Source organism: Cylas formicarius, unplaced genomic scaffold (assembly GCF_029955315.1).
Source record: "Cylas formicarius isolate icCylForm1 unplaced genomic scaffold, icCylForm1.1 PGA_scaffold_1__22_contigs__length_36826433, whole genome shotgun sequence".
Taxonomy (NCBI): Eukaryota; Metazoa; Arthropoda; class Insecta; order Coleoptera; family Brentidae; genus Cylas; species Cylas formicarius.
The window spans coordinates 9,676,740-9,696,913 of NW_026844264.1; the positions used below are offsets into that span (position 1 = coordinate 9,676,740).

General features: G+C 35.6%; 1 protein-coding gene across 1 annotated transcript in view; it reads right to left on the bottom strand.

Annotated features, from left to right (window-relative positions):
* LOC132696609 (E3 ubiquitin-protein ligase mind-bomb) overlaps window positions 1-20,174 on the bottom strand; it is a 261,968-nt gene that overhangs the window by 126,676 nt on the left and 115,118 nt on the right. The window contains exon 6 of the mRNA XM_060661536.1: window positions 16,328-16,479. Within this exon, the coding sequence (XP_060517519.1) occupies window positions 16,328-16,479 (152 nt within the window). The remainder of the gene's footprint in view (window positions 1-16,327; window positions 16,480-20,174) is intronic.

Genomic DNA, 20,174 nt, shown 5'->3' on the forward strand with positions numbered 1-20,174 from the left:
TTGCAGTAATCTATATACTGCGGATCTTGCTTCCCCTTGTATATAGATCTGTAGTGGTGGGATGTTCAGTAGGACCTCCAGCGCCGCAGTGGGCGTTGTGCCCATGGCCCCCGTAGCGCGCAGACTCGCTAGTCTTTGCACGCTACTCAGCCGCCTTATCGCCTCCCCCTGCATGGTTCTTGTCCACCAGAAAATCGCCCCATACGCTAACATTGGTCTCACTACTGCTAAATACAACCAAAGTGTCATTTTTGGCTTTAAGCCCCAGTTCTTTCCACACATCCTTCTGCATCTACCTAGTGCAATTGTTTCCCTAAGCGTGATCTTTTGAATGTGCGCTCTCCAGGTAAGTTTTTGGTAAAATATGACTCCTAAATATTTTACCTCCCTAGAGAAGTGCAGCTTTGTTCCATCTACCACCGGCGGTTTCAGTCCTGTGAAGATTCTCCTATTGGTAAACTGTCGTTTTCTTCGGGTTAACTGTTAGCCGCGCGTTTTGGAACCAATTTTCCACGATTTTAATAGCCTCCTGACTTCTCTCTGACAGGGTGTTGGTAAATTTTCCTCGTACGACAATCACTACGTCGTCTGCATATCCTAGGCGGTAGAAGCATTTCGCAGAGAGTTTTTGCAGTAGGTCATCCACCAATATGCCCCATAGCAGAGGAGACATCCCCCCCCCCATTGCCGCCATTGTGGTGGTCTGTCTTGACAGATGCGCTTCAGCTTACACAAGGTGTCCCAAATGGGTGGTGCCCTTTTTACGAATTTAATTAACAAAATCTCAAGATGCAGATATCAATTCTAGGACAAAAAACAAGGTAACTTTGTTTAGTTATATTTAAATTTTACTCACTTTTTGAGATATTCGAGGTTGAAGATAACACCGACTCTATATTACATACGTTAACAGTTTTAATAAAACTTCAGAATTCATATTTAAAAAAACATTTATTAGTTAATTATCAAGCTTGATCGAAAATACCTAATCACAAAAATAAAAAATTAAAGTTTATAGGTTAACCAAAAAACTTATTTAAAACACAAATAAAATATATACTAACAAAAAAGTTAACAACTATGAACTTTTTAAATAGCAATAGGAAAAACAACAAAAATAAACAGAAATGTCAAAGTTTGTTTATACCTTAATGGGTAAAAAAAAAAGATTGTGATGTCTTAACCAACTACATTTTTTAATTATTTGGATATTTGTTTGTTGTTTTGATAAAAGATGAAACGAGCATTTTAAGAGGAACATTTTGAACTAAACTTTATCCACCGAATTAATGAACACTTTTTAGGTAGCTTTTTTTTTTATACATTTGTTTATTTGTTACTTCGGTTAGTTAGCCTAGAAATTTTAATTATTTATTTTTGGTATTTGGTATTTTCAATCAAGCTAGATAATTAGCTATTAAATGTTTCTTTAAAATTAAATCTGTATTGTTAGCAATAGGTTTTATTCGTATATCTGGAGTATTATATCTTTAAAAGAAGTAGGATCATGTCTTTGTTATTTAAAAATACCTAATATTGCCAACAAGTGACCAAATGTGGGCAGCTTGAAATTCAAGAATTTATATGGTGTTATCTTAAACCTCGAATATCTCAAAAAGTACGAAAAAATTAAATATAAAAGAAATTACAAACATACCTTATTTTTTATCCTAGAATATAAATATAGGGTGTTCCATTTTAAAATCTTGAGATTTTGTGAATTAAATTCGCCAAAACGCCACCACCTATTTGGGACACCCTGTATAAGCTGAGGTACATCTGTCACACTAATTGAGTAGTGCATCATCTACTTATATTTTAAATCTTCAGGAGAGCCCAAGAACCTTTTCTACGAAACTTTTCTTCGTATCTCCGATGGGTTCCCAGATCGTATAGTGGATCGTTTGATATGGCACACGGTGTATGTTGTATGCGCTATGTTACCAGTGTTATATCAGGTATTATTAACAGATTGAATAAAGAGTTCATTATTTGCTTAAATTCCAGAGATATAACCTCGCTTCTAGAATTATCTTCTATAGAAATCTATCTATTACTTTACCTTTTTTCTTTAGAAACTATAGGCTTTTGTAAAAAAATCGTTTTTTTCTAAGCACGAATTTAAATTTTTAAAATCATGTATCGTGGGTTATTCTAACAGATTATCAACCTGAAACACCTCTAATAAGTTTGCCAGAATATTATTGTATCACCCAAGACATAATATCTACGAACAAAACTCATCATAGTAATTTTTTCATATTCATATTAATTTATACGATTAGTAACAAATTTGTTACAACTTTTGTTTTCTTCTTTTTGGTAGTATTTTTAAGAATAATTCTTTTATGTGTCTGTTACTATTCAACAAATAACTGAACATTTTGTCTTCTCCGTATTTTTTAGATTGTCAGAATAATATGAAGAACAAAAAAATAAAACGAAATATAAACTTATTATTATTGTTATTCACATTTAACTGACAGAAGACAGTGTGTCGTCTTTAACAATAACATATCGGAGTTGAGGGTTGTGAGCAGTGGCGTGGCTCAGGGCTCCGTCTTGGGTCCACTACTGTTCACTATTTCCATCAATGATTGGTATCGCTTTCTGTTCCCCAATAACACTTTATGCGGACGAGACATCGTTTGTGACCTATGGCAAAGACTCCAATATGCACAATGTTGATAATGTTGAGCGGATGGCGGAACTTTGGTTCACCAACAATAACCTTAAACTAAACACAGATAAGACACAACGTCTTGATTCCTCAACTAATAATAATCTACTGGGGGGCAAGAATGTAAGGCTCTTGGGAGTAAAGCTTGACGATAGTTTAAATTGGGACCCTCATATTAACATCTTGTGTAAAAAACTTGCTCTAATATTTTGATAATCTGTAAACTTAAAGGACTGGTTACCGTGGGAACATTGCAAGTTACCTATTGTTCTCTTTTTCACTGGCACTGTCGACCAATTTTTAAGAAGCCACTTCTTTGAATATTTATCATCATTTATTAGAAATACACAAAAACATAGACAGCTTTAGTTAGAACTCCTCTTACCATGCCTATTTAACTAGAAATAACAAGCTATTTCGTGCTTCAAGATTCAAATATGAAAAAAGTAAAAAAAAAAATACTAAACTTAAACTTGTACCATAAACGTGAAAGTTCTAAGTAATAGAAAATTTTAAAAAAACTTTTCTTAACTCGGTCGGGGAATACATGGGTGCTCCCACTGTGATTGAAGGAAGCGTCTGTGAACGGCGTGACTGTGGAATGACTTTTTATAATTTTGTTGATGTTGCTTCCTTTTATTTATTTATATAAACGTCTTGTTCTTTGTTATATACACTGTTCTGTTCCTATGTATTATACACTGTTTTATATAACTTATACACTCTATATATAATTTATTCATTGTCTTGTTTTTTTATATACATACTTTTCAACATATATTTATGACTTGCCATAATTGTATGAACAAAACGTGGTCAATAAATTCTATTCTATTCTATTCGTCACATAGTAACGGACACGTAAAAGAACTTATTCGAAAAAGTACTGCCGGAAAAAAAATAAAAGTTCGAAAAAAAAGTCTAAATAAATATAAATATGAAAAAATCGTAATTTAATCACTAACATGCCGCAAATTCTGTACCCCTGTTAAAAGTGAATAAATCGCTATAAGTAGGTGCGTCGAACAGTTTATAAAGCCGCCCCACCACCCGGTGCGTCGGAAGAAGGGGCGAGCGAATTCTCATTGGTGCGGCAATTTGTCTCCGCCAAACCGCGGGTTCAGACGGGAGCGAGTCAAGTGGACACTCCTAATGCGGGTCGGACGCCCTTAATCCGACTAAATTCCCCCACGACCGAAAACCACGACGTCGAAAATTATTCACGCCCCTTATCTAACTGAATGCTCGGACGCTTTTTTTTTAACCCGGGACCCTTATTTATCGCCGCGGTCGTCCGGCGAAGAGGGCTTGATATACGAAACGTCTGACCGGCTTTACGGCACGCGAAATGTTAAATGGCGAGAGCGGCCATCCGAACGGACGGCGCCTTTTTTCTATTTCGGGTGCGGTTTTGATAAACATTTTATAGGATACGAACGGTCTCGGGCGGTCTGTTCCGATCAAACGTTTTGTTCGCGTTCTTCGTTGGCTAACTTATGCAGGGTACACAAAGAATACCGCGCAACCACAAGCATACGTTTCTATTGAATGATGTTTTATTACAAGCATATGTTTCTATTCAACCATGTTTTAAAGAATCAAGTTAATCCAGGGTTTTGAAAAAGAAGACTGCCCATTCTGAAGGCATCTTCTATTAATAGGTTGGAATTTTGTTAGACAAAAACAGACAAGTCGATGTTGTAGACATAGATATTCCAACAGTGTTTGACAAAATTGATTAGTTGACAACCTCATTTATAAATATAGAGGCTGACGTTATTATCCTTTAATTTTACCGAAATAATAGTTCCATACTTTTCCATTATATACTCAACTACCTCAACTATATTCACTTACCACGGTCGAACGTCTATAATGAGCAAATTAGAACATTCATCTGCAATATGGTCATTTATATACGAAAAATTGGACTTCAACTTTGGAAAGTGGGGAACGTAAAAGCTTTACATTCTATTCTATTCTATTCGTCACATAGTAACGGACACATAAAAGAACTTATTCGATATTATACTCCAAGAGGATTTGATCAACTTTTGACAAACTGTTTTACACACACTACCATAAACTTAGACGGACTTTTTGTGATCAGGTTGTATAAACTCCCTAATAATTCTAAAGATTGTCCGTATCTATTGCAGAGAATCCCTTTTTTTATTTGATGTTATAATTCAAATAATATACAATTTTGAGGGTAGGGCCAACGGGATGGACGAATCAACAATCAATCAAATGTGCTCAATCTTCAACCAAATTGCTGAATTGCTGAGATTTATCGTTTCATTATTTTGCTTTATTTTGTGTATTTTCTGCAATTGACAATAAAGCAGTGTTATTATTATTATTATTATTATTATTATTATTATTATTGTTATTTTTATTATTATTATTATTAAGTTAAGAAGTGCTGGTTATTAGTCTTGATCAACGCGGCCCGGCGACTATGTTATGATTGCCTCCATAACTATAGGACGTTGTATCTCCTCATACCCCAATTTCGAAAATGGCAGGGTTTGGTTCATTTGCTCTTTAAAGAATTTTTGTTATCCCCAGACAGTAAATTTTAACTGATTGTGATATATTTACGATATCTTTATATTTTTATTGCGAAAATTATATATCTATAATTTATATTTAATCTGAAAAGTTAATCAACTAACCATCGACTACTAAATCCAAAATCCTTTTGGCAGCAGATTTATGCGAATTGACAATATACCCGCTTACATCAGTTTCAATGCCGCCTTTAAAGTATTATTTGAATAATAGACTAGGCGAATGATGTTCGAGGATAACTTGCACTGTCGAATGAAGCTTAGGAAGGGGAAATAGGAAAATCCGAGTTAGGAACGACGCGAGAAGGGGGTTAAAATTAACTTGGACGAGGGCAGATTGTTTTCACGCAAATTAAAATGTAATCTTCTTTATCCTTGCGTTTAACAATTCCGTTTTTAAAGGCAGTTCATGGACGGGAGAAGTCTCTAGGATCACGATAAGCCCTCCCCCTTCGGCGATATGAACCCCTAAAGGACGCGACTGGAAATTGTTTTCCTTATAGAAAAAAAAAACAATGTTTTCTCGTACAAATTCAAAAAAATATGATAACAGCACATATATCGGTGTCTGTGATGTTTGGCAGCAGAACAGATTTTGAAAATCCCATAAACACGATATTTTGAGACAGGGCGAACCAGTAGAATTTTACAAAATTTTTAAGAACCTAGGGCCTATCTTGGACCGAAAACTGATATATCAACACCGAAATATCCTGACCAGAGACACACAACCAATTTTATGTGACTAGCTAGTGTTTTCACAGCTTGTGATACCCATTTTAAAAATACAGATATAGTAATCCTATCCGTCACACGTTGAGATGGTTAAATATTTACTATGAAAGAACAACACACGTCTATCATAATTTTTCCTTGTGCATTTTTTGCAGTAAATAGAAACTTACGAAGCGGGTCAAATAGCAGGCTTTCGATATACCGTATGTACCAATTTCATGTTCTCGCCTACGTTTATCATACGTCCAAGGGAGTTGTCCATCTTGTTCTAATTCCATTTTAAATTGAATTTTCGGATGTATACTATTGAGATGGCGGAGAAATTTTTCTAATTCCTCTAAACGTGTCATCAATGTACCATAGCCAATGGCTAGGTCGTTTTTTGGCAGTTTTTAGTGCCCTTCCCTCAAATTTCTTCATGTTAAAATTGACAACAACGGGGCTAATCAGACTTCCCACCAGGACTCCGTCTCTTTGTTCGAAAAACAAATTATTCCACTGGAAATATGTGGTCGTGAGGCAATGGAATAGTTTCGCCATATACGGCGGGAATTTTTCATTGATGTTGTTAATCGTTTCCAGTAGTGGGAGATTCGTAAACAGGGAGACTACGTCAAAACTCACTAGTACCTATGTGGGTGTTTGCAATGTCATTAATAATTTCGATTAAATGTCTCGAACCCAGCACATAGGAGCTGCTTCCGCCGATAAAAGGCTGTAACAATTTCGATAGGTGTTGAGTTAATTCTGCGCACGTCGAGAATCTAATCGCGCTAACACTCGGACGTAGCGGAGTGTCCGTTTTGTGGATTTTCGGTAGTCCATAAAGCCTCGGCGGTAGCGCTTCCGTTTTGCATAACTTCATTTTAGTCTCTTGATCAAAAGATGACTTTTTTATCAGCTGATTAGTTTCCCTTAGGGTTTTTGCTGTAGGATCACTAAGAGTGTTCGGATTTTACTATGCAAATTGGCCCACACACATCGAATGCCACCTACAGAAGGGGTCAAACCACCATCCGAGACAAAAGATGAGAATTATTAAAACATTATTAGCCAGGCCGACTAGAATCTCCGACCCAGAACACCTGACGGCGGAATTAAATAATTTAAAGAGAGCGCCCCAAGCAAATGGCTACGAAGGAAATAAAATAAAAAGAAGAAGAAAAGCCACCGGACGGTCTAGTTTTCCTCCCTTATAAATGATAAATAATGGCGAAGCATAATATCAAATCAATTTTTAAAAACACAGGATAAATACAACAATTAAGATGGGCTAAACCGTTGTCGTCGGCCGGGGTATACAGAGTCCCATATTCCTGTGGAGACGTCTATATTGGTATAACGAAACGTATGGTCTACGGAGAAGCACTATAATGCATTGAAGAGGTCATCGAAACACACAAAGGCAATTTTAACAAGAGAGAGGAACATCTTAAAACAACACACACACGAAACCGTATACGAACAACTCAGCAAGGGGGCGAGCCGTACTAACAACCGCTCAGTCTGCCGTCCGTCCGACTACCGCCACTAGGACCGTAATTGTCGTCGCGCTACAGTATACGGTGAACTGAAGATGGCTGTCGCGGTAAAAGTTGAAAGCTAAGAATAGACCACGGCCTAACAGCCCGGAAAACTTCATTAATTACGATACCGGCCGTGAAAAGCTACGGAACCATTTTTTAAATCCATTTTAGAATTCCGTATCAAATTTTACGCATAATTAATGTAGCATACCCCATACCAATCATACTTTATATGAGCAAAAGGATAAAAAACCAATTATCGGGTAAGTAGGTAGGATCATTAAAGTTCTTCAATTACAATTCCGTCAGTAAAAGCGAATGTGGCGCATCTAAATGAAACCCAGAGAATTGGAATTTTAATTTTATTGGATATGGGGAAAAAACGAAAAATCAAGAACTTTGTAATTTGTTTAACAAATTTTCCCAAAAATTCCTTTTGATCCATGTTGAACTCTCGCACCACCCTATCCCCTAGCCCCGTCCGTCATACGACGACTTACGTCGGGGATCGATCCCTCGATTCGGCCCGATAAATTGGGATATTTTAATACTATGCAGATGCACTTCGCGAAATGAGCGCCGCAAAAGCGCGGTCGACGGCACCGTCAAAGGGACGCCGCCGCTTTTTGGAGAGAGCGTAAAAGTTCCGCCGATTATTCCATTTCCAATTCAAAACTACGCGGGCGATGAGCGAGCCGCAGCGCCCCCTCCCGGCGGCTGATAAATATTCATATTCGAAATATATAGGTATTTATATAGACGGCGGAATAATTCACCGAAAGCTCGTAATTTATTATACTTTGAAAATTCTTCGGAATTATCGCGACAACGGGTTTTTTGTTTTAAATAGGCAGGTTGGTGAATTTAGAACAACGGTGAAATTCCAAAAAAACTTAAATATTTCTTGTCGGCCTGATAAATAAGATACCATCACGACCGAAAGCCGAAACAATTACCACAAAGCGCTTTAAGGAAATTAAATAAAAATGAAAAATAAATACCGATATTTTTCTTCAATTTTAATCAATATAGCATTTCTTATACTGCATTCATATAGATTGAATTGTACTTATTTCCAGTAAGTATGAACAATGTTCACTAAAACAATTTGTCGTAAAAATGCAAAAAATCATAATTAAAACATAGATCCCAATATACAAATACACCGCCTGTCATTCCTCTAAATCCCCGCTTTCATTAAAAAATCATTTAAAACATTCAGTTTCGCGGTATATAACGAACCAATCAAAAGTAACCAAAACTAAAAACGTAAATACTGGACTAAAGTCCAGTTTCCTCCAACAATCGTAATTATTATAAGATATTTCGAACATTTAACATACGTAGGTAGGTTGTTTATCTATACATCGTAATTCAATTGAATTTACTTAGCGGAAATATATACAAGACACAAGCAATACACTATACACAAAAAAATAAATGCCTATCGATCCGTAAAATTCCCGTTTTAATATTATTTCATCCGGTCCATAAAAGGGGGCACAATTTGAAGCTTTTTCCGATACATCCTTCAATTCCGAGAACAATTTATAACAAAAGATAGGCGCTAAATAATCCTGTTAAATTTAATAATATCAGATAAATACAACAAACTAATTCCATTTCATTTTAAAATGGAATCGTTCAGTAGTAGTCAACAATGTCCGAAACAGTAGCGAATGAATTAAATCCATTTCCGCGATATATAACGAATCAGCGTTGATCAAGAAAAAAATGTCGGAATTAATAATTTACTCTACTTGTTATCGAAAAATTTTTAATTTTCTCTAAAGGTACTTGACCGATCAAAAAAAAATTTGGTACAATACGTGAAAATTGACTATTTCAAGAACAACTTATCAATCGGACAAAACCGAGAGATTTGTCGTATACTCCTTAACAAGTGTCATAAAGAACGGTAACACTTGCACAAATTGTTTAAAAAATTAAAACAACATGTTTTTTTTTTAATTTCAAAAACTCCCTTTTACAAATCTATGATGTTCAAAGGCTGGACAGGATCTGTGATGATTTGTAATGTAATTTCTCAAAATAGAAACATTTCTACAGCAAAGAAAATATACCAAAAAATAATGACACAGACTGCAAGAAATTTTCATGCAGAATTCACACATGATAAACTACTCTACGCGACTTTGTCAAAAAAATATTTTTTTTTGCAAATTTACGATCACACCCTGTATAGCGAAAAAGGATTTTTTTTTAAATATGACATTACTGACTAGCAGTCCACTGACATTGCACCGCTGGCTAAAAATCCGAAGGCACAGAAATTTCGACGTTATAGATGTCAAAATTAATCCACTTCATTTTCAGTTCACTTAATATATTTAACAAAATAAATAAGAACTAAAAGTTCAGATTTTCACGAAATTATATATTATGACATGACAATTGTTTCGACAACACCGTGCCTTTATCAAATGTAATATTTACAAAAAAAAATGAAAAATTTACAATGAAAAATGACCATAAAACCTTAATTAATATTGTTGTGAGAATTTAAGTTCAATAAAGAAGAGGTATTTAAATCTAATTGATCGTTAAGCAATACATTTGAATGTCTCATTTTGTTAATCTCCATGGCTTCCAATAAATTTAATTTTCTACCCTTTGTGGCTGTATGCAAAATATCAAATATCAATCAATAATGTGTTTTTCTGTGTTTTAGTATGTAGCATAATTAGAATCTAGACTATTGTTTTTAAACGCTCTTTTATATGCGTTTCTTGAAGGATCTACCTGTTTGTTAAATTTTAGGACGAGATCCGCATTTCAACCTGTAGACTCCTGATTTTTGGGATTTTGGACATTTCCTTTTATTGTTTTTTAAATATTGTGTTGTTAGTTCTGAAAGCTATTTTTAAACCTTATTTTGACAAATGTTTTGAACTTTTTCACTAGGTTCTCTTATGTATGTAGCTGCATTTGTTTTTCATTTATAATTTTATCTATAATGGACGGATTGTAGCCGTTGTTCAGTCCAATTTGTTTAATGATATTAATTCTTTGTTGTAATTTTCTGTTGAGAGTGGCGTATTAAGAAGTCTGTGTATAAAAGAGTTAAATGCAGCCATTTTGTGTGTATAAGGGTGGTTTGAGCTGTTATGTATGACTGTGTCCGTGTGTGAAGGTTTATGATATATTGAAAAATCTAATTTGTTTTGCGCTTTCGTAATAGTTAAGTCTAAAAAATTAATAGAGTTATCATGTTCAATCTCGATAGTGAATTTTATACGATTATGTAATGAGCTAATGAGTAATTTAAAAAGGAACTCAATTGTCTGTCCGTTCCAACAAAGCAAGCAAAGACATCATCCACCTATCTATACCACCATAAAAAACTTTTACTTAAAGGATGTTCTAGTATGATATTTTCCAAATTATCCATAAAGATCTCGGCTAACAAAGGACTAAGTGGGTTTCCCATAATCAAACCTTCTTTAGAGATATAAATCCGTCCATTAAATTAATTTCGTGAAAATCTGAACTTTTAGTTCTTATTTTCATCAAGTAAAAGCCACCAGTTCAATTAATAAAGTTAAAGTTATATCAAGGAGAAACAGTACTAACAAAGAACGGAAAAGTATCTAACAAAGTCTAAAAGTGCGGTTAGGTCATTTTTGTTGGTGACAGGCGAGACAGACAGCGGAATAAAATATATCAATTTACAAATTTTAGATTGAAATAAAAAGTTTCTTTTTCAAAGAATTTTCTGTTTTTTACTCTTGATGAAAGGTAAATTTGTGTTAAATAAAACTATACACCGACTAAGCACTTAAACGGTGATTTTGAATGTTTATTATTTTATAAGAACGTCCTCCATCGCAGTCCGCCATAGATCTTTAAACCAAGTTGTTCCGTAGGCAACCGTTGTTTTTTTAATTATTTAAATTGCCATCTGGGGCTTTCGTTAAAGCAATTTCGCCGACTAACCAACAGCAGATATAATACACGCCCTCGCGGACGCTTTTAATAGACGAATTAATTATTATTCAAACCAGCCGCCTTATTTCCACGCCTGTTCCCCTCCGGGCCGCGGCGTCGCAATTTTCCATTTTTAACAATTATTACAATCCGCGACGCCGGCGCCGTCTACTTTCGGGATACAACATAATTTAATTAAAACTTAAATAACTCCCGAAATCCTCTTAATAGATTTAATTCAATTAGCGATGCCGTAAGAATGCACTTTATTGTTCGGTCGCTATTAGCGCGGGATGAGAGTTCGGGAGAGAGAATTTCGAGGAGATATCGACGAGGGCTTCGAACTATCGTCCGATATTAATAAATAATAACTCCGGGACGTCTCGCGTTAGCGTCCGCTCGCCCGTTCCCGAATCTCGTCTAATTGAAAGCCGGCCTCCATTTTTCAACTATAACGCATCAATACCATAGAGGGACACGATTTTTGAACGATTCAAATAGTATCGGTATCTTCCTGCAATAATATTTACAGCCAGCTCATTCGTTCTCCTTTAATAACAATGATCATCAATAATACTAATTACAAATTTTCTCGGTTGTTAATAAATCGCATTTGCTGACGTTTCGCCAGTCATCCTGTTAGCTTCTTCAGAGATTAAACGATACTGACGCAGTTATCACAGTTAAGAAGTCAACAGAAAATTTATAAATAGTATACAGAAGTGTCAACTGACGAATTATACAATAGCCAGATTGACGAGAAAAGTGGAGCACATAATCTGTAGAAAATCGACGAATTGAGTCCTTACCTTAGTATGTGTTTTATCGCACTTATGGTCCCGGGTTATGCGGGGAGCCGACCACTCTAAATTGTCACTAACTGATAACTGTTAGTCACTAACTGATAATTGTTGATTATCAGTCACTAAATAAAAGTATGTCGAAATGACCGAAAAAGTAACGTGAGAAATAACGAGCGACGAATTAAAACGTGTTTTTTAAATTTTGAATCCAAAAAAAGCAAACTACAACTTGCACTCTGCATTTGCGTATAGGCCTCAAAACGTAAAGCGAAATAAAATAATTTAAGAGTGTCAAACTAAATTGCAGTGGTAGCAAATTGTTTTCCCTTTTACTATTAGAGCAACTAATATTAGGGAAATGTAAACGTAACATTCCGCCTACCAAAATACAAAGTATTTTTTTATCAGCTATTGGTAGCGGACGCGGTTTAATAACCAGACCTTTGAAGTCTTGACAAGAGCCACTCTAACTATAAAGAACCGAGATAAACTTCGATTATACGACCCATCTTCCACTGCATTGGCGAGGCGAGATCATCTTTTATTATTTAGCGTACCAATTACAACAGAAGAAGGTTTCTTATACTATTTGCTACGCTGATAATAAATATTCAAAAGTTCTTTAGAGTAGTTGCCAACGATCTAAGTGACTACGTCGACGTGCAATCAGGTTCAGGGGTGGGCCATCAGCCAACTTCAATTAAAGGGGTAAGTGGACCCGAATTCAAAATGATTTCAATATGGATGATAACAGTATTCAACTCTTCATGACCGCCAACTGATAACAGTATTCAACTCTTCATGACCGCCAACGACCCTGTAAAGTAACCGTAACCGTAACCAACCAAAACGTGAAGCCGAAGGAGGGTTGAAGTGCCAGGTAATAGACTCTTTATTGGCAAACTCTCGCATAAAATGATGATGAACGATAACAAAATTTGTGCCACAACTATATAGGTGTTCACATCTACCCCTCTGAGCTAAAAAGCGACGTAAAGCAGCTAAAAAGGCGTCGGAGGAAAGATCTGACACCAATTCCAAGTGCAAAGCTTTCACGGAGTAACAAACAAAAAGGCAGATATAGGCTTTGAAAAGCGCCCCGAACACAGGACAGCTTAATGGTTAGAGGCAAAGCGTAATCTACAGCCGTATGCAGAAAGCATTTTATTTGGGAAAAACGAGCGAGTACCAATAGATCGAGACATTTAGAATCCAAAAAATGGAAACGACAACTTGCACTTTGCATTTAGAATTGTCAAAAATTTGTATTTTAGGACAACTAACATTAGAAAAAAAGGACAAAATTAAATTAATTTAAAATTAAAGGAACATGCAAATATAACAAGATTGCTTTCGAAAAAGCGTCACTGCGCGGGCAAGTTCATCGCAAGCAGCGCGAAGCAGCTTTTTATTTACAAAACCGCTTCGTGGTTTCTTGTAGGGAACGCATTGTTTTTCTATCGTGCTGAACTTTCGCAAATTCGATGTAGTTTTATCGTGCATACACCCTCTATAAAGTGTCTTTCAAGTCCCGCTGAAATTCAAAATCATGAAAAACTTCGGTAAAAAAAATTAATTTGTACCAGTAATAACGATTTACAATAATATTTTTTGTTCAAATATCTCGCGCACCCTGTATAATACACATAAACTGTAAATCATTGTAACTCTCGACACAGTTTAAGATACTGTGCAAACTAAATTATGCCATCTTTTACAGTTTTTCATTTAAGGACATAAATTTACTCATAAAAAAGAACATTTTCAGGATTTTTTAGAATTTTTGCTTAAAAACAACAATCCCTGTATATAAATAACAAAATTTTCGACGTGGGTGTTATAGCCCTTGATCTTCCACGTTTCCTGGTCCGCGAATTTTTCCCATAGAGGAAATGGTTTTCAAGAAAATAATTCTTTTCTGAAACTATGCAGTACCCCGTAATAGGGAATGACGCCATCGCGTCTATGTTGAGTGTGAGAAACAGCGATTTTCATATTGATTTCTTTAAATGTCTCGTAAATACGAAAATTGTAGCTCTTGATTCAGCCTATATTACTGTGTGTACCAATTAGCCATATTTTCTACAGATTTTGACTTACGGGAAATAATTTACTCTGGAAAAGAACAGTTTTCAAAGTCTCTTAGATTTTTGTCTATAAGTGAAAAAACCATGTGCATAATCAAAAAAACGCATGAAATAAAAGTTATAGCACTGGATCTTTCGCGTAGAATTTTGCTAATCGGATTAATAGTTTTCGAGGAAATATATTTTTTCTGGGAGACGAAATAATTCAAAAAAAATTTTTCAATTTTTTTTTAAACATACTTCCCGACATTCGATGGCACCAAGTTTCAACAGTCTAAAGGTGGGTGTGAATTTTCTACCTGTCTGCGAAATTTGAAGTCGATAGCTGCAAATTTGAGATACTTGCTACATTTCTTAATATAGCCAGAAATAAATTGAACCCCCTGAAAAACTTAAATACAAAAGTTTTAGCTGTGCATACGAACTATATGAGCATATAAAAGAAACTGACTATCAAAGCTCAACCTTCTAGTTATGATCAATTTCCAATATAGCGAGACCCCAATCTTCATTTTTTTGCGAATACCGGCAACAATATTTTCAACAATTATCAAGAATAAGGATGTGCCTCGTGAAGGGTTTAAAAGGAGACAAATCTCAACTGCTTAGGTCAAACTGTTCCTAAGTTATTTCGTAAAAACCAAAAGGAGAATGGACAACAGAAAAACAAATTTTTTTTCGACGCTGATTCGTTCTGTACCAACGGCGGTCCCGTCCCTACCAATACCGAGATCACGGGTTTAGCGCGTATACTTTCAAAAAGAATCGATTAGTAATAATAAGAAAAACAAAGATCATCAATAATCTTTAAAAAATAATGATGTGGTTTTAAGAGACTGGAATATCCACAAATTGTTATGTATTCAAATTCTGTAGTGGGATGTCGTCACAATAAGAGAAAAACTAAAACCATCTTTCACTAAATACGTTGCATAGATAAGACAGCTGGGCTATTGACGACAATGGAAAATCTATGAAAAGGATTTTTTTTAATCAGAATTAGGTCTGAATTGTATATATTGTTAGAATTAAAAAATACGTCAGCAAGAAAATTATCAAAGTTTGAAAAACGTCAGAGCGTCAAATAATAACAGTCTAAAAGATCTGTTCCTTCCCCTCCATTATAATCTGACGCCCACATAGTAAAAGAGATGGAAAAAAGCTATTAAATGCAAATGAAAGAGGTCCGGCCAAACTCCCTTGAGGAAGCACATTTAAAACCTCCCAAGAACACCATGTCAAAATATGGCGTCGAGTGGCATGTCGACATTTATAACGTCAAAAAGTCAGCTGTAAATCGCAGAATATACAGACTGCCTATTAAAACAGTTGTGAATAGTTTAATTTTTAAATCGTAATTCGTCAATATGACAAGAGGCGGCATCAAGCGCGTTTATTAGCGATTCGGAACAAGCGAGGCAGATAACGCTTTACCAAATGACATTAAGAGTCGTAAAGTGTGCACACGGTACACAGCGTGTAGATAACCGAAATTTCCGGGTGCCCTTTTCCAACGAAATGCCGCCGCCGACTTAATTGAGTAATCTTATACGAGGGTTCGTGAATTTATATCGTCCTAATTAATTTAACTGTACGAATATACCAAAACGTTTCGCCAACGACGCCACGTCGCATTTCACAAAACAACCAACGGACGACACGAGTAGAATCTAATTCCAACTAATCTAATAATGTAATTTCTATATAATCAATCGATCTATATATACGCAGACTACTCACCCACCTATCCACATAAGATGCTCGCACCATCATGGGCTAATATAAAATTTAATTTGTATTTTAAAAATTGTGGCAATTACTAGATATGGCGTATTTGTATTCTCACTACTCTGTACTCCGAGAAATGCAATAATTTTGGAATTATAGACTGAATGCCTAATATCCTAAAATCGTCTCAGGACATGGGACACAAAATCACACTTTTATTCTGAAATCAGAAATGTTTTGGACTAACCTTGGATTACCACGCAGAGCGGCATGATGAAGTGCATTGAAACCATTATTATTGGTCAGTGTTATGTCGGCGGTGTGGTCCAATAACAAAGTCAGCATGTCGTCGCGTTTCTTCGATATGGCGTCGTGGAGAGGAGTATCACCTTCCAAGTCCTGGAAAAAAAGGACGACCTTTCAGTTTAACTCGGTGAAAGACGTCAGCAGTCAGAGAAATATCCCCAATTTCCAAGCCCGCGGACTCTTTTAAGTTTCGGCATATTAATGATCCCCCAGTCGTGGTTATCTAAGACCTAATTAAAACGTCTAGATCTTAAAACTCCGAGAACAAATGAACGCTCTCGAAAGGTCATTGTTTGAGCTGACAGGGAGATATATTATAATCATCTTGGGCCATTCGGGAGGGAAAATCCTTTGAGCGGTGTTTCGCGGGGCAAGACAAAGGCGGAAAACATCCAAGACGTTTCCTTTTCATTAAAAACCTACTCTCGTCCAATTAGCGTCCGCCTCGTTTATTTTTCCCGACGATGTTAAAGTAGGAAATGTTAAATAGTCGTACGGAAAAAAAATCGGCCGACTAATTATTTTGGTTAGGAGAGATTAAGGTCTTACAATGAAAGCTTCATTGTTGTTAATTAAAGCAACAATTGTACTTTTCTGGATAATAGGAAAGAAACGGAACAAAGGCGCTGTACGGAATTTTATCATTTTAATTATTAACGTTTCCGCATCGTGCATTATACCAGTTTTTTCAAAAATCTGAATGAATAATAGACCGGTAGATCTACAGGACAACCATCTACTTAAATTTCCTAAATTTATTGGTATATTTAAAAACATGGTCCCGATCTTCCACTTGCAACGAATTATATAGAACACATTTTTTGGATAGATACGTTTCTAAATAATAAATTAGCCAAATTTATAAGAGATGACAGGAGCAGAAAAATTAAGAACTATACAAAGATAACGCATCTCGTAGTCACATGGATGATGAAAGAGAATTACTTGCTTCTGGAAGAGTTGGAGAGAACACTATACTAAATGCTAGTTGACGTCATCTTTTAAATGTTTTTTTTCCAATTGACTTCTATGAAACGGAATCAGTACGGAACAAATAAATCATAAAAACAAATAAATACAAAACCGAATGAAGGAGCATTTATGTGAACAATTTTCCCATCGTAACAACTCTGCCGTTTGACGTTGACGATTTAAACCTAACTTGGGCGCTAAAGTTAATCGGTCGTTCTCAGTATCAACCCTTAAAATAATCACAGCTTAAATTCTTGATCAAAACTACCGTAAATCCACACCGCGAGTCGCGGACAGAGTATATTAAGAATGATCTATTTCAAAGTATGCGGTGAATAAATTATAATAAAGAACCCCCCGGGGATAATGGGAGTAGTTTTGAAAGTTTCTCTCGCTGTTAAGTGGGCGAAGCCTGAGAGCAGTTAACGTGTGAATTACGTCCCCGTCCCCGCATTATACGAATGTGAATATGACTGAACGCGGCGGTTTAATTACTCCGCAATTAACGTTTCCGAAGGCTTTATTATACTCGCAAATGTTCTACGAGTTTTAAAGGACTCCGGATTAAATCCGCCAGAAACATATTGTCGTGACGCATGTGCGCCTAAACCGATGCGCAATCGTTTACTCACTAATATTGCCGGCCATGTCCGGCGGCAATATGTATGAAAAAATGAGGAAATAAAAAAAATCATTGTGGGATGTGACTGTCATTTTTCAATCACAGTCCTAAAGAAGAGGCGACAGTTTTAAAATTCATTCATTCAGTGTGCTACTATATAGTGAGCTTAGTAGGTAAACCTTTCTTAAGTATATATAATAAATATTAATTATTATTCACAACTTTGTAGAACATGACTACCATTTTATTATTCGTTTCAAATGCAGAAGGTAAGGTAAGGTATCACTAATCCTGAATTTTTTTTAATGTTTATATGTTTGTGAGGCTAATTTTTTGAAGAATCACATTGACAACAAATTACACACATCGAAAAATTTTAAACATTTTGACAGATGTTTTAATTTGAATACTGATTCTAAATAATTTTGGTAGGCTGATTTCAAAAATTCTATACATTTATTTGTATCACAAAAGGTTTTTTATTCAGTAAAAAAGTGTAATCTTACTTTAAAAAGGTTAAGGACAAGGAAAGTGTTCTAACATGTTTTGAATATTACTTTCGTAGTTTTCGTCGTTAGAGTTTCCACGAAACTTATCAATTACTTCTTTAAATGAAACCCAGGCGTCTTTCTAGACATTGGTCATTGTGTTTTCAAAATCCTTGTCTTTGCATAATGCTCTTTTCTGCGGCCCAACAAAAATACCTTCTTTTATCTTAGCACCCGATACGGCTGGAAATTTCTGGCACAAATATTTTAAATAATGTAAATTTTTGTCTAGGATTTTAACAACGTGTTCATCAAGGCAAGTCTGATATGAAGAGGAGGCAGTAAAACTTTTTTAGGGTCAACTAAGCTGTCTCTTAGTACATTTTTGCTATCAGGTGTAAGGCTTATTCTATTTGAGTCCAATGTCTATCTCCTGCTCGACTATCCCACTCATAAATAAAGCATGGAAATTTTGTATAACCCCCTTGTTGTCCTAGGAGCATGCACAGCACTTTAAGATCGCCACAAAGCATTCAGTGATGTTCTTGGTAGTTTATGTTCTTTAAAGGAATTCCAAAATTTGTGCAACGGGAACCGATCAAACTCGTTTGTGCAATAAAATGCTTTTTAAACTACGCTTACTGGAGTCAATAATCAGGCGCCATTCTTCTTTTCTACACGGCACATTTTATAATTTTGGAACTACGTCGGGAATATTGTTGCAATATCCTAGCGGTCCTTCTTGAGTAAAATATTGACATAACATTGAAACTCTCGTGTTATTAAAATTGCTCCTTCACTAAATTTATCATAACAAAGAAAGTAGAAAAATGTATTAAAGTGACAGAGGCGAAGAATTTGTATGCAGTAAAATCTCCGAAAACATCCGATTACTGCCAAACCAGTACGGTAATATCTCGGAAATGTCGGAAAAACCTTGGATCAGATCATTTAATTCGCTCTGGTGAAACAGTTCGGGCTCTCTGAAATCTGGTGTGAAATGTGAGACATCTAGGTCCGAATTACATTCTTCTGATTCTGACGATATGACGTTTTCTAGTACTTTTGGGCGGTAGGTATCGGTACACCTGGTCTAATCGCAGAGTCAAGATTGGCATACACAATTTGTTTCTTATTTTTCCGTTGAATCTTAACATCACAAGAATAAAAATAACAACCATCTCTGTCATTCCTAGGCTCTTGCCATACCATAGGCACACCAAAGCTTAAACATTTCTTCCCACCTTTTTGCAAGTTAATGCTTCGACGCAATCGGAACAAACAGTATGAGGAGCCCAGGACTTGTTTTGGTCGCCAATTTTTGCACCAAAATAAGCGTGGCATACATTTGCCACAAAAGAACTTATAGTTTGCCTTTGCTTCACTGTGACATAACTACCACAAATACAATGTATACATACTTATACGTTCTAAAATACTAGAAATATGCAACAACGAAGACAACAGCCGCGAACACAGCAGCACGAAGACCAATACAACCAAACTGCGCACAGGTTACAACGCTGTATTGACGCTCCAGCGCCAACTCTGTGGGTTTGCAGAGAAACTTAATATTACCCAGTGCTGCAAAATCACATTTAATTTCATAAAATTCAGTTCATTTAAAAAAAAAACATAATCATAATATAACATAATATTAATAAAATAACATTTTTAAGATATAGAGCGCTATAAAAAAAAGTGGC